The 13402-nt window shown below is 40.7% G+C and overlaps 1 protein-coding gene across 6 annotated transcripts in view; it reads left to right on the top strand.

The window, feature by feature from the left end:
• RANBP3L (RAN binding protein 3 like) overlaps positions 1-9275 on the top strand; it is a 46431-nt gene extending 37156 nt beyond the window's left edge. For 3 of the 6 annotated variants that reach the window (XM_079994924.1, XM_079994927.1, XM_079994928.1), the window contains one exon: positions 5211-9272. In XM_079994924.1, the coding sequence (XP_079851050.1) occupies positions 5211-5254 (44 nt within the window). In that variant the 3' untranslated portion in view covers positions 5255-9272. Of the gene's footprint in view, positions 1-5210 lie in introns of all 6 variants that reach the window. The other 3 variants (XR_013843353.1, XM_079994926.1, XM_079994925.1) reach the window with 3 other exon arrangements.
• Positions 9276-13402: the final 4127 nt, after the last annotated feature.

Genomic DNA, 13402 nt, shown 5'->3' on the forward strand with positions numbered 1-13402 from the left:
TAATTGTACATCTGAGTGGAAACATTAGTGCAATAAGGGCTATTTTCTAAGTTTGTGGACCACCACATTTTCTTTTGGTTTATAGCTAAAAGAAGCACCACATGAGATGACAATTGAAATCCTCCCAAATTAAAACTCAGCTCCTTGGTTACGATCTGCCGAAGCTATCTGTGTGTATATTTGGGATTGTTTTTGTTCGTGAACAAAAAGAGTCAGGGTTTTCTCTAAGGTTTCCACAGCAGCCCCTTGAGCTGCTGACAAGGCAAGCTGTTTCATTTTAAAATTAAACAGAAAAAAACTCTTCCTCTTCAGCATAATGGCAGGAAACTTCAAAGAAAGCTCTTACTCTTTTTTTTTTCTTTATTAAAGTGCTTTGAGCACCACCTGAAAGTGCACAAACAACCACTACTGATCTAAAAGTTATACAAAGAGAGAGAGAAAGGTAAGAGACGAATGAAGTCTTTGAAAAACTGGCAGGCAAGAATGTTCAACATGCTTGGAGCGCTCAGAATTCCTCTTCGCTTTGTTCTCAAGAGTTCCTTTGTTCCAGTCTGGAAAATTCGCCTTTTACAAGCCCCAAGAGTCTATACTCCTGCTCATTGCTCCATTTACAAAGATACACTATTATTGTCCTTGATTATATCCGGATCTTGTTTTATGCTATATATCTGTAGGTTATACACAAGGGAGATCTGCAACAAAATGTGGCAGTGTGAAATCCTCCTGTTCGGGATACTCCTGGTTTTCCATTTTTCGCCCCCTCCTCCTGGCCAGTCTGCATTCCATATCCATTCAGCATGCTCAACCATTATTGGGTTGTTTGGCTCTTATACCCTAGGGTTTTTCCCAAACATTTTGTACCATTTATAATTTTGGTTTCCCTTGAGCTTGCTGAAATATCCCTCTTGTGTATGGATGTTCCTGTTTTGGCTATCTAAGGGCCAGCATACAGAGAACTGAGTTCTGTTATTACAATAATAGAATTATAGAGCTGTAGCGCTGAAACGGACCACAAGGGTCATCTAGTCCAACCCCCTGTAATGCAGGAATCTTTTATGCCACGTGAATAATAATTATGTGTTTTGTTTGTATTACACTTATTTTTAATAAAGGACCAGAAAAAATAAAGTAAAAATGCAACTACAGTGGTACCTCAGGTTACATATGCTAACCCAGAAATAGTACCTCGGGTTAAGAACTTTGCTTCAGGATGAGAACAGAAATCGGGCTCCGGCAGCACGGCAGCAGCAGAAGGCCCCATTAGCTAAAGTAGTGCTTCAGGTTAAGAACAGTTTCAGGTTTAGTACAGACCTCCTGGACGAATGAGAGGGAGGCTTGGGCACGTTGTCAATCAAAGGCTAATTTGCACATGAATGGCACTTCCCCCCTTGTATCAAATAGCTCCTTTTGAAATGTGAGGTGTTTGGTTTCTTAAAACAAACAAACAAAACAAATCCCTCCTTTGTTGGGGAGGGGAGCCCCCAGTAAAACACTAACTGTGAATCCTTAAAAGCATTTGTTACTTAACCTGAGGTACCACTGTATAACAGAGATCATAATAGACCACTGATACAATTGAAAACAAAGTTGTTCTGTGAGCATAGCAGCAGATGTGTGAGCATGAAACCCTGTGGCTGCAGCTGATAACTCTTGAGATTTTAAAAAAAAATTCTGGTACCTGGGGGGCTCTAATATTATTATTATTATTAATTATTATTATTAATAATTTATTTGTACCCCGCCCATCCGGCTGGGTTTCCCAAGACACTCTGGGCGGCTTCCAACAAAGATTAAAAATACATTAAAATGTCACACATTAAAATCTTCCCTAAACTTCCCTGATGATGACATCCAGGGACTCAGGTCTATGGTGGAGACAGGGAATTAAACCCTGTCATTTCAGGCAGGACTGTGCCAGAGTTCTGCCATTTCTAGCACTGCCCCCTTTCTTTTCTGGCAACTAGCAAAATCCCAGCCATGCCTCTTTCTTCTGATTGGTTGGCAGCCTTATTTCTGATGCCAGTCAAACTAAAGTTGCAATCCTATGCACACAGTGCATAGTAAAAATGTATGGGATTGAGGATTGAGCCACTTTTAAATTAATGGTGGAAGTGAGTTGTTAATCTGGTGAACTGGGTTCGATTCCCCGCTCCTCCACATGCAGCTGCTGGGTGACCTTGGGCTAGTCACACTTCTCTGAAGTCTCTCAGCTCCACTCACCTCACAGAGTGTTTGTTGTGGGGGAGGAAGGGAAAAGAGAATGTTAGCCGCTTTGAGACTCCTTAGGGTAGTGATAAAGCGGAATATCAAATCCAAACTCCTTCTTCTTCTAGTGGAGACTTGGCTGCAAAGGTTGCAAAATAGAGAAAAGGATAAATGATAAATAGCTTTATTAAATAGATAGCTTCAACTGGGCTGCACTGTGATATGCAGGAAAGTTCCATTAATCTGAAAATAGTCATGTATAACAGCTTCTGTATGCTGACCAATGAAAAGTTTATATCCCCCCCCCCCATTGCTAGGTTCCCACAGGAAAAAATAACCAGAACAATGCACTTGTTTATGAAACACTCTTCCTGAAAAGCATAATCAGTAACCCCACACTTCATGTAAGGCTGATGGCATTAAAGAAAAAGAAAATTCCCTGCAGATAAATGACTACTTACACTTCATTTTTCTTTATGTCTTGATTTCAACCAATATCGTGAAGTTATGTTCAGAGCAGATCCACTGAAAGCAGTGGACTCAAGTTAGCATTTTATTTCAGTGACGTGGCTGGAAACTTTCCCTTCCACGAAACGTTGGCATCAGTTGAAACATCTTATTAGATATAGATGTACTCTATGCAATTCTATTTGCTTTCTTTCAATAAATCGATCCCTTAGGCTGTGCTAAAAATGATTAATCAGCTGGTTGCACTACTTCCAAACAAATGATATGTTTAAGAAGGATTGTAAAGAGAGGAAATATATTGAAGGAGAGTCTAGATTCCAGAAAGAAATAATTAATAATGATTATAAGGTATTGTCAAAAATGTACAAAATGTTATTGGAATGGCAAACAAAGGACGAAGAAGTTAAATCAGTTATGATACACTGGGCCAGGGATTTTGGTTATAATATACAGTTAGCAGATTGGGAGAAGGTGTGGAAGGAAAATATGAAATTCACTGCATGCATGACGATAAAGGAAAATATTATGAAAATGGTATACAGATGGTATATCACTCCCGTAAAATTAGCAAAAATGTATAAGACATGTAACAAATGTTGGAAGTGTAAAGAGAGGGAAGGGACATTTTATCATATGTGGTGGGAGTGTAAGAAAGTAAAAGGCTTCTGGGAAATGATATATAATGAGTTGAAAAGGATGTTTAAATACACGTTTGTGAAGAAACCAGAAGCTTTCTTGTTAGGAATTACAGGAAGAGAAATTAATAGAAGTGATTATAAACTTTTTCAATATGCGGTGATTGCGGCAAGAATTTTAATGGCTCAAAAATGGAAACAAGAAGAATTACCAACATTGGAAGAATGGAGACGGAAATTGATGGACTTTGCTGAACTAGATAAACTGACAGGGAAAATTAGATACCAGAAAGATCACAAGTTCACACAGGACTGGAGAAAGTTTACGATTTATCTGGAAAATATTTGTGATGAACAGACAACGCTAGTTGGATTTAAAGAGGCTTTGTGATGAGAAAGGGTATTGCGAGAGGGATAAGAGTTGTAAAGATTTATTAACTGGCAATACAGTTATAAAGGAAATGTGAAATAAATATAAAATTATGAGGATTGTGGAGGGAGCGGGGGGAAGTCCAAAAGAATTTGGCATTATGGTGTATGTGAATGTGTTATTTAAATCTGTAAAAGAAAATTTTTCTAAAAAATTAATAAATAAAAAAAATGATTAATCAGCTCATCCTTCAAAATTAGCTTTCCTTCACCTGAACATAAAAAGAACCCTAATGAATCAAAACATGTCCCATCTAGCTAAGCATCCTGTTATCACAGTGGCCAACCAGAGGCCCATAGGAAATCCACAAGCCCACCCTGAGTGCAATAGCGCTCTTTTCACTTGTGATTCCCAGGAGGTGGTATTTTTCAGGAGTATATTGCTTACAACACTGCAGGTGGTACACAGCCACCTTTGGCTAGTCACCAATAATAGCCTGATCCTTCATTGATTTATCTAACCTCATTTTTAAAGCCATCCAAGTTTGTAAAGATCACTACACCTTGAGGAATGAATCTCGTAGCTGTTTATTTGCATGTTTATTTCACTGTCGGAAATGTATGTCACAAGTTATGAATAAGTTCTCTTCATAGTTTTGGGAATGACGCCATTTGTCCATTTTTTAAAAATATAAATAAGAAAACCATCAATCTTCAATTGCTTTTTTACATTTCAGTCATGCCCACTTTAAGATGCGGTTCCTGAAGGGTTGACTATGAGTCAGTGTGACTCAATAGATGATAGATAGATAGATAGATAGATAGATAGATAGATAGATAGATGATAGATGATAGATGATAGATGATAGATGATAGATGATAGATGATAGATGATAGATAGATATAGATATAGATATAGATATAGATATAGATAGAGATAGAGATAGAGATAGAGATATATAGATATAGATGATATAGATATAGATATACCATGTTCTGCACAAATTAAGAGCCTGTGTGGTGTAGTGGTTAAGAGCAGTAGACTCATAATCTGGTGAACCGGGTTCGTGTCTCCACTCCTCCACATGCAGCTGCTGGGTGACCTTGGGCTAGTCACACTTCTCTGAAAAGGAGATTGGTAAAGGAGATTGTTAGCTGCTTTGAAACTCCTTCGGGTAGTGATAAAGCGGGATATCAAATCCAAACTCCTCTTCTTCTTTTCTCTCAACAGCTGAGGTCAGGAAGAACCTGTTATCATAGGAAAAAGCTGATTGTGCACATTCCAAGCCACATTCCAAACCACTGTGGGGATGGTTTGGTTTAAAGAAACAAACTTTGCAGATTATTTTGGTACTTGTGGTTATCTTGAGATTACCCCAAATGTACTTGTCCTTCTCTCTCGTGAATCAGTGGTGCTGTTTGGGCTGCGTAAGCACAAGCTCTGGAAGTCTCCAAGTGATATTAGCACATATATATGATGTGGTATCAATCGCTTACCATGGAAGTAACCAATCGCTTTCCATTCTTCTCCAGATCATTCTCAGTGGATTCGCCGACAGCCTGTGGTCTGTTCGTGACAACTTGCTACCTCCAATCAAAGTAAAAAAACAACCCAGAAACTTCTTTTTTAAAAAAAAAAAAAATGCCCTAGAAGCTCTTACGACATCAGCATGTGAGGAAATTCTGCACACTTTTTGTATGACTAAGTGGCAAAAACTTTTCAGGGTTGACTTCGCACACAGAGGATACATGAAACAAGCACTTTATGGGTTCCAGTCGTCCTTCCTTTTACTTAAGCAGGAATTAGAGAATGGCCCCAGCTCTTTAAGAATTTTTTAAATAAAAAGACTTCAGTTTTTTGAACAAATGATCTTTAAGGACAATTTAAAAGAAAAAGAGAATCCTAATTGAAGTTCTTTCATCATATTGATGGAATCCATCATTTATCCATGAATTACTGACTGCGTTAATTCCACATAGATTTATCTACACAATGACTGTCCACAAAAATCTATATATAATAAACATAGCTATATAATATTATATACAGCTACATAATAAATATTTTTCTTAGCAATCACAGCATAGCATTCAACAGCTGATATTTGTGCGGAGTTTTTGGCATGGGAAGCTGTTTTAGGGAACTTTCCAGATCCAGAAAAATAGAATATGAATGTAGAAATAGTTGGTTGCAATTGGTTGTGCTATATGCACAAATCTGGTGTGTGTGTGTGTGTGTGTGTGTGTGTGTGCATTCAGCAACCTAGTAATGTATGCACAACAACATACGTAGGGATCCCCCATGTAACCAAAACTTTTGCTCTGGGAACTTTTTTTTTTTTAACTAGGGCGGATAGCAGTCTATTCTGGAATGGGCCAAAAATCTCTAAAATAATTTTGTATAAATGAAAAATAACTAATCTGAGAACTGGATTATTCTACAAGCTTGCAAATTAGCCAGCAACAATTAAGCAACAATTGCACTTAATTGTCATTTTGTTTCCTTAGATATGTAACCATATAAGAAGGTATACATAGCTTGCATGCCATGGATTAAAAATGTAAGAAGAGCCATACAGAATCAGGCCAAAGACCTCTCTAGCCAGCCTATCTATCTTGCTTCCCACAACAGCCAATCAGATGCCTATGGAAAGCCCATAAGCAGTATATAAGCACAATAAACTCCTGTTGTTATTCTCTGGCAAGTGGTGTTCACCCTGGTTCAGTCATAAGGCTAAACTGATGGTTTATTAAGATGTGGCGCTGGGGACGCGGGTGGCGCTTCCTCGGCCAATAAAGCGAGATGAGCGCCGCAACCCCAGAGTCGGCCACGACTGGACCTAATGGTCAGGGGTCCCTTTACCTTTACCTTAGTGTTATGTGGGAACCATGTCTTACACCTGAATCTATGGCTTGTTGTTGGCCTTGGTTTAATAGTGGCTTATGTTACATGGGAACAGCACCCTTCCTTAACCATGGTTTGTTTAACCGTCTCAGGTGCTCACCAAACTATAAAGGCAGGAGACAACAGCAGCTGGAAATGACAAGCTTCTGTGGTTGACGCATGGTAAACTCGTGGTTTGTTAAAACAAACTATGGCTTAGTATTATATACCAACCATGCCAATCATTTGCTTCTTTCGATCTTGGAGATAGCATATAGCAATCATGACTAGTGGCCATTTTATAGCCTTATCCAACCTCTTTGTAAATCCATTTAAACTGGTTGCCACCACCACATCTTGGAGTAGTCAGTTCCATAGTTTAACTATGTGCTTTATGAAGAATTACTTCCTCTCCTCTGTCCTGAATCTCCCACCATTCAGCTTCATTGGATGATTCTGAGTTTTCATATTATTAGAGGGAGAAAATATTTTGTCTGTTTTTTCCATGCCATGCATAACCTTACACACTTTATACCTCATGCCCCACACCCCGGATTTGCCTTTTTCTCATCCAAAAAGCCCCCGACATTGTAACCTTTTCTCACAGAGCAGAGGCCAGATTTTGCATAAATACCATTTTCTGAAAATCATACCTCAAGCTTTCAAAACCAGCAAGAAACAAGACAAATGTTTGCCAACATTAAATATGTAGACAGTTAACTATTTTTCCAATGCAAAGGAACACATCAAAAATGCTTCTGAAATCCTGCTGAAAACTTTGCCTGGTGTGAGGGATATCCTGCTGCCAAAGGTAAAAGCTTCATTATTAACTACATGAACACTTAAAAGCTAGTTTTTGTTTGCAAAGGCTGTATCTGTCAGCCTAGCACATGCAACAGTCCAAAGAGTATTTCCAAAGCTTGTATTGGTATCCATCATTCCACAAGTTGCTGTGTGTTTTTGGAAGAAATATGTTCAGGGCTGTGCTCTCTGTGTGTTTCTAAATGAGCCATGGTTTTCTTGGGTATTGCATTTCCTGTTTGTGGACACCTTTCATATATAAAGTGTTTCATGCAGTGCAACCCTTCTCCTCTTGACTTGGAAGCAGATCCCACTGTGTTCGTTAAATGTGTTCAGGATTGCAACCCCAATATCATCCATGCTGTGTGAGGAATTGAGGCTGCTATTAACAGGAATGTAAGATGCGTGCAAAGGGACGCAGGTGGCGCTGTGGGTTAAAGCCTCAGCGCCTAGGGCTTGCCGATCGAAAGGTCAGCAGTTCGAATCCCTGCGGCGGGGTGCGCTCCCGCTGCTCGGTCCCAGTGCCTGCCAACCTAGCAGTTCGAAAGCACCTCCGGGTGCAAGTAGATAAATAGGGACCGCTTACCAGCGGGAAGGTAAACGGCGTTTCCGTGTGCGGCTCTGGCTCGCCAGAGCAGCGATGTCACGCTGGCCACGTGACCCAGAAGTGTCTCCGGACAGCGCTGGCCCCTGGCCTCTTAAGTGAGATGGGCGCACAACCCCAGAGTCTGTCAAGACTGGCCCGTACGGGCAGGGGTACCTTTACCTTTAAGATGCGTGCAAGCTGGTTATGCTTCCCAGCCACTGGGATAGCTCAGTTGGTAGAGCATGAGACTCTTAATCTCAGGGTTGTGGGTTTGACCCCCACATTGGGCAAAAGATTCCTGCATCACAGGGCATTAGATTAGAAGACCCATGTGTTGCCTTCAAACTCTATAATTCTATGATTCTGTGATTCTACCCACTGATATACATAGATCTTTCCCCAAATAGGAACAGGGGAAGCCTCCTTAGAAATAGCCTGTGGCACTGGAATTAGTACACCGCCATGATTCACAACTAGTTGTCGTCAACAACCCTATCTGCAGTTCAGCAGATTTCTTTACAAGGTGGATTAAGAAGATGGATATGGCCTTCTACCCATGCAGAACTGGGATAGACTGGACTTTAATGGGTCTGTGTATCCTTAGTTCCAAACACATGTTATTTTCTCACTGAAGCCTAATAATAAATCAGTGTAGGTTAACACTGAATAATCTACTTGTACTGGTTGCAGAGGAATGCAAATATTTTACTACTTGCCCCCACACTTTAACTATATGGGAAAAGTTAAAATACTATGCTGAAAGGTCCCTACATGAATGGGATCAGCTTTTATTCTTGACCATCTTATACTTTTTTTAAAAAGTGCTGCTTTAGTACTATTGCATTGTTATGAAGGTCTTTAAAAGGATAACATATACTATTATTCATATACAAGAAGTTAGGAAAGTATTCCATATGCTGTGTTTTGGATATTATTATATAATAAACAGAACAATAAAAAATAACAGTGACAAAATTAAGCCTTGGCTCTTATTTTCAATAAAATATAGCATGTCTATTTTCTGCAATACATCATTTTAAACATTATATGTGGTTCCCCCTGAACTTCCTAAATTGTCAAAGTGACCTGTGAGGGTACTTACTTTTTTACCACCTCAGGCTGAGAAGTTTCCCAACCCTGGTGTAGATAATACTGAACAAGGTGGACCAGATGTCCGAGTCACTATTTTAGCCACTATTCCTAAAAAAAGTCTTTCCCCAATAGACCCTCCTTAGTGAGGTTCACCTAACTCTACTACTGTATTCAACCATCAACTTTCAACCATCAGCTGGTGGCTGAAGAATACTTTTCCTGGCAACCCCAAGATCATTGGATGGAATAAAGTTTTCATCTATAACTGCTTTTTGTTGTTGTTTAGTCGTTTAGTCGTGTCCGACTCTTCGTGACCCCATGGACCAGAGCACGCCAGGCACTTCTGTCTTCCACTGCCTCCCGGAGTTTGGTCAGACTCATGTTTGTAGCTTCGAAGACACTATCCAACCATCTCGTCCTCTGTCGTCCCCTTCTCCTTGTGCCCTCAATCTTTCCCAACATCAGGGTCTTTTCCAGGGAGTCTTCTCTTCTCATGAGATGGCCAAAGTATTGGAGCCTCAGCTTCACGATCTGTCCTTCCAGTGAGCACTCAGGGCTGATTTCCTTAAGAATGGATCGGTTTGTTCTTCTTGCAGTCCATGGGACTCTCAAGAGTCTCCTCCAGCACCATAATTCAAAAGAATCAATTCTTCGGCGATCTGCCTTCTTTATGGTCCAGCTCTCACTTCCATACATCACTACTGGGAAAACCATAGCTTTTACTATACGGACCTTTGTTGGCAAGGTGATGTCTCTACTTTTTAAGATGCTGTCTAGGTTTGTCATTGCTTTCCTCCCAAGAAGCAGGCGTCTCTTAATTTCGTGGCTGCTGTCACCATCTGCAGTGATCATGGAGCCCAAAAAAGTAAAATCTCTCACTGCCTCCATTTCTTCTCCTTCTATTTGCCAGGAGGTGATGGGACCAGTGGCCATGATCTTCGTTTTTTTGATGTTGAGCTTCAGTCCATATTTTGCACTCTCCTCTTTCACCCTCAATAAAAGGTTCTTTAATTCCTCCTCACTTTCTGCCATCAAGGTTGTGTCATCTGCATATCTGAGGTTGTTGATATTTCTTCCGGCAATCTTAATTCCGGCTTCGGATTCATCCAGCCCAGCCTTTCGCATGATGAATTCTGCATATAAGTTCAATAAGCAGGGAGACAATATACAGCCTTGTCGTACTCCTTTCCCAATTTTGAACCAGTCAGTTGTTCCATATCCAGTTCTAACTGTAGCTTCTTGTCCCACATAGAGATTTCTCAGGAGACAGATGAGGTGATCAGGCACTCCCATTTCTTTAAGAACTTGCCATAGTTTGCCATGGTCGACACAGTCAAAGGCTTTTGCATAGTCAATGAAGCAGAAGTAAATGTCTTTCTGGAACTCTCTAGCTTTCTCCATAATCCAGCGCATGTTTGCAATTTGGTCTCTGGTTCCTCTGCCTCTTCTAAATCCAGCTTGCACTTCTGGGAGTTCTCGGTCCACATACTGCTTGAGCCTTCCTTGTAGAATTTTAAGCATAACCTTGCTAGCGTGTGAAATGAGTGAAATTGTGCGGTAGTTGGAGCATTCTTTGGCACTGCCCTTCTTTGGGATTGGGATGTAGACTGATCTTCTCCAATCCTCTGGCCACTGCTGAGTTTTCCAAACTTGCTGGCATATTGAGTGTAGCACCTTAACAGCATCATCTTTTAAAATTTTAAATAGTTCAGCTGGAATACCATCACTTCCACTGGCCTTGTTATTTGCAGTGCTTTCTAAGGCCCATTTGACTTCACTCTCCAGGATGTCTGGCTCAAGGTCAGCAACCCCACTACCTGGGGTGTACGAGATATCCATATCTTTCTGGTATAATTCCTCTGTGTATTCTTGCCACCTCTTCTTGATGTCTTCTGCTTCTGTTAGGTCCTTACCACTTTTGTCCTTTATTATGGTAATCTTTGAACGAAATGTTCCTTTCATATCTCCAATTTTCTTGAACAGATCTCTGGTTCTTCCCATTCTGTTGTTTTCCTCTATTTCTTTGCATTGCTCATTTAAGAAGGCCTTTTTATCTCTCCTTGCTATTTTTTTGGAAATCTGCATTCAATTTCCTGTATCTTTCTCTATCTCCCTCGCATTTTGCTTGCCTTCTCTCCCCCGCTATTTGTAAGGCCTCGTTGGACAGCCACTTTGCTTTCTTGCATTTCCTTTTCATTGGGATGGTTTTCGTTGCTGCCTCCTGTATAATGTTGCGAGCCTCCATCCATAGTTCTTCAGGCACTCTGTCCAGCAGATCTAAATCCTTAAACCTGTTCCTCACTTCCACTGTGTATTCATAAGGGATTTGATTTAGATTGTATCTTACCGGCCCAGTGGTTTTTCCTACTTTCTTCAGTTTAAGCTTGAATTTTGCTATAAGAAGCTGATGATCTGAGCCACAGTCAGCTCCAGGTCTTGTTTTTGCTGACTGTATCGAGCTTCTCCATCTTTGGCTGCAGAGAATATAATCAATCTGATTTCGATGCTGCCCATCTGGTGATGTCCACGTGTAGAGTCATCTCTTGTGTTGTTGGAAAAGTGTGTTTGTGATGACCAGCTTGTTCTCTTGACAGAACTCTATTAGCCTTTGCCCTGCTTCATTTTGCTCTCCAAGGCCAAACTTGCCAGTTGTTCCTTTTATCTCTTGGTTCCCTACTTTAGCATTCCAATCTCCTATAATGAGAAGAACATCCTTCTTTGGTGTCACTTCTATAAGGTGTTGTAAGTCTTCATAGAATTGGTCAATTTCAATTTCTTCCGCACCAGTAGTTGGTGCATAAACTTGGATTACTGTTATGTTAAAAGGTCTGCCTTGGATTCGTATCGAGATCATTCTGTCATTTTTGAGATTGCAACCCAGTACTGCTTTTGCAACTCTTTTGTTGACTATGAGGGCCACTCCATTTCTTTTGCGGGTTTCTTGCCCACAGTAGTAGATATGATGGTCATCCGAACTGAATTCGCCCATTCCCGTCCATTTTAGCTCACTGATGCCCAGGATGTCAATATTTATTCTTGCCATCTCATTTTTGACCACATCCAACCTACCCAGGTTCATGGTTCTTACATTCCAGGTTCCTATGCAATATTTTTCTTTACAGCATTGGACTTTCCTTTCGCTTCCAGGCATATCCGCAACTGAACGTCCTTTCGGCTTTAGCCCAGCCGCTTCATCAGCTCTGGATCTACTTGTACTTGTCCTCCGCTCTTCCCCAGTAGCATGTTGGACGCCTTCCGACCTGAGGGGCTCATCTTCCAGCGTCATAACTTTTATATGCCTGTTGTCTTTGTCCATGGAGTTTTCTTGGCAGGGATACTGGAGTGGCTTGCCGGTTCCTCCTCCAGGTGGATCACGTTTGGTCAAAACTCTCCACTATGACCTGTTCATCTTGGGTGCCCTGCTCGGCATAGTTCATAGCTTCTCTGAGTTCTTCAAGCCCCTTCGCCACGGCAAGGCAGTGATCCATGAAGGGGATAACTGCTTTTAGATGTCTTTAATTGTTATTGGGTTTTTAAAGAGTGCTTTAACTGTTTTAGAATGTTTTTGTTTTCAAATTGTGTATCTGTTTGCTGCCCTGGGCTCCTTGCAGAAGATGGGATATAAACCCAATGTATAACAATACAGTGGTACCTCTGGTTAAGTACTTAATTTGTTCTGGAGGTCCGTTCTTAACCTGAAACTGTTCTCAACCTGAAGCACCATTTTAGCTAATGGGGCCTCCTGCTGCCGCCGCGCCACCGGAGCACGATTTCTGTTCTCATCCTGAAGCAAAGTTCTTAACCCGAGATAATATTTCTGGGTTAGCGGAGTCTGTAACCTGAAGCGTATGTAACCTGAAGCGTATGTAACCCGAGGTACCACTGTACAAGACAGCTTCTTATGTTCCTTTGATGCACCACTAATATGCTTCTGCTTGGGTTCCAAACTCTGGCAGAGTATGGCTGTATTGGAGGCCTCCAGTAGTATAAAACCTGTCACCTGCCCTGCTACTGAGCAACATTTGTCTCATCTCCACCAGCTCATCAGATGACTCTAAGAATGCTCTTGGTAATTTTGAAAAACAGCAACATATTGCTTATGCATTCCAATGGTTAAAACTTGCTTTCCCACCTTGCTGTAATCCCATTTCCTTCCTCTTTCAGTTTTAACAGTGTGTGAAAGTATTCCTTTTTAAAAAAAACACCACACATTAAGATAGATGATCACAGGGATACAGAAAATGAAGGTTAATTGAGCAATCTTCTCCCCTTGGTTTTAAGCCAACGGATCACTTTTTTTGAGCTCCACCTTTGCTTGGTTGATATTTGTTTAACTTCAGTAGGCAGTTTTAAAAAGAATTA

This window comes from Podarcis cretensis (assembly GCF_951804945.1).
Source record: "Podarcis cretensis genome assembly, chromosome: 11".
In the NCBI taxonomy this organism is placed as follows: Eukaryota; Metazoa; Chordata; class Lepidosauria; order Squamata; family Lacertidae; genus Podarcis; species Podarcis cretensis.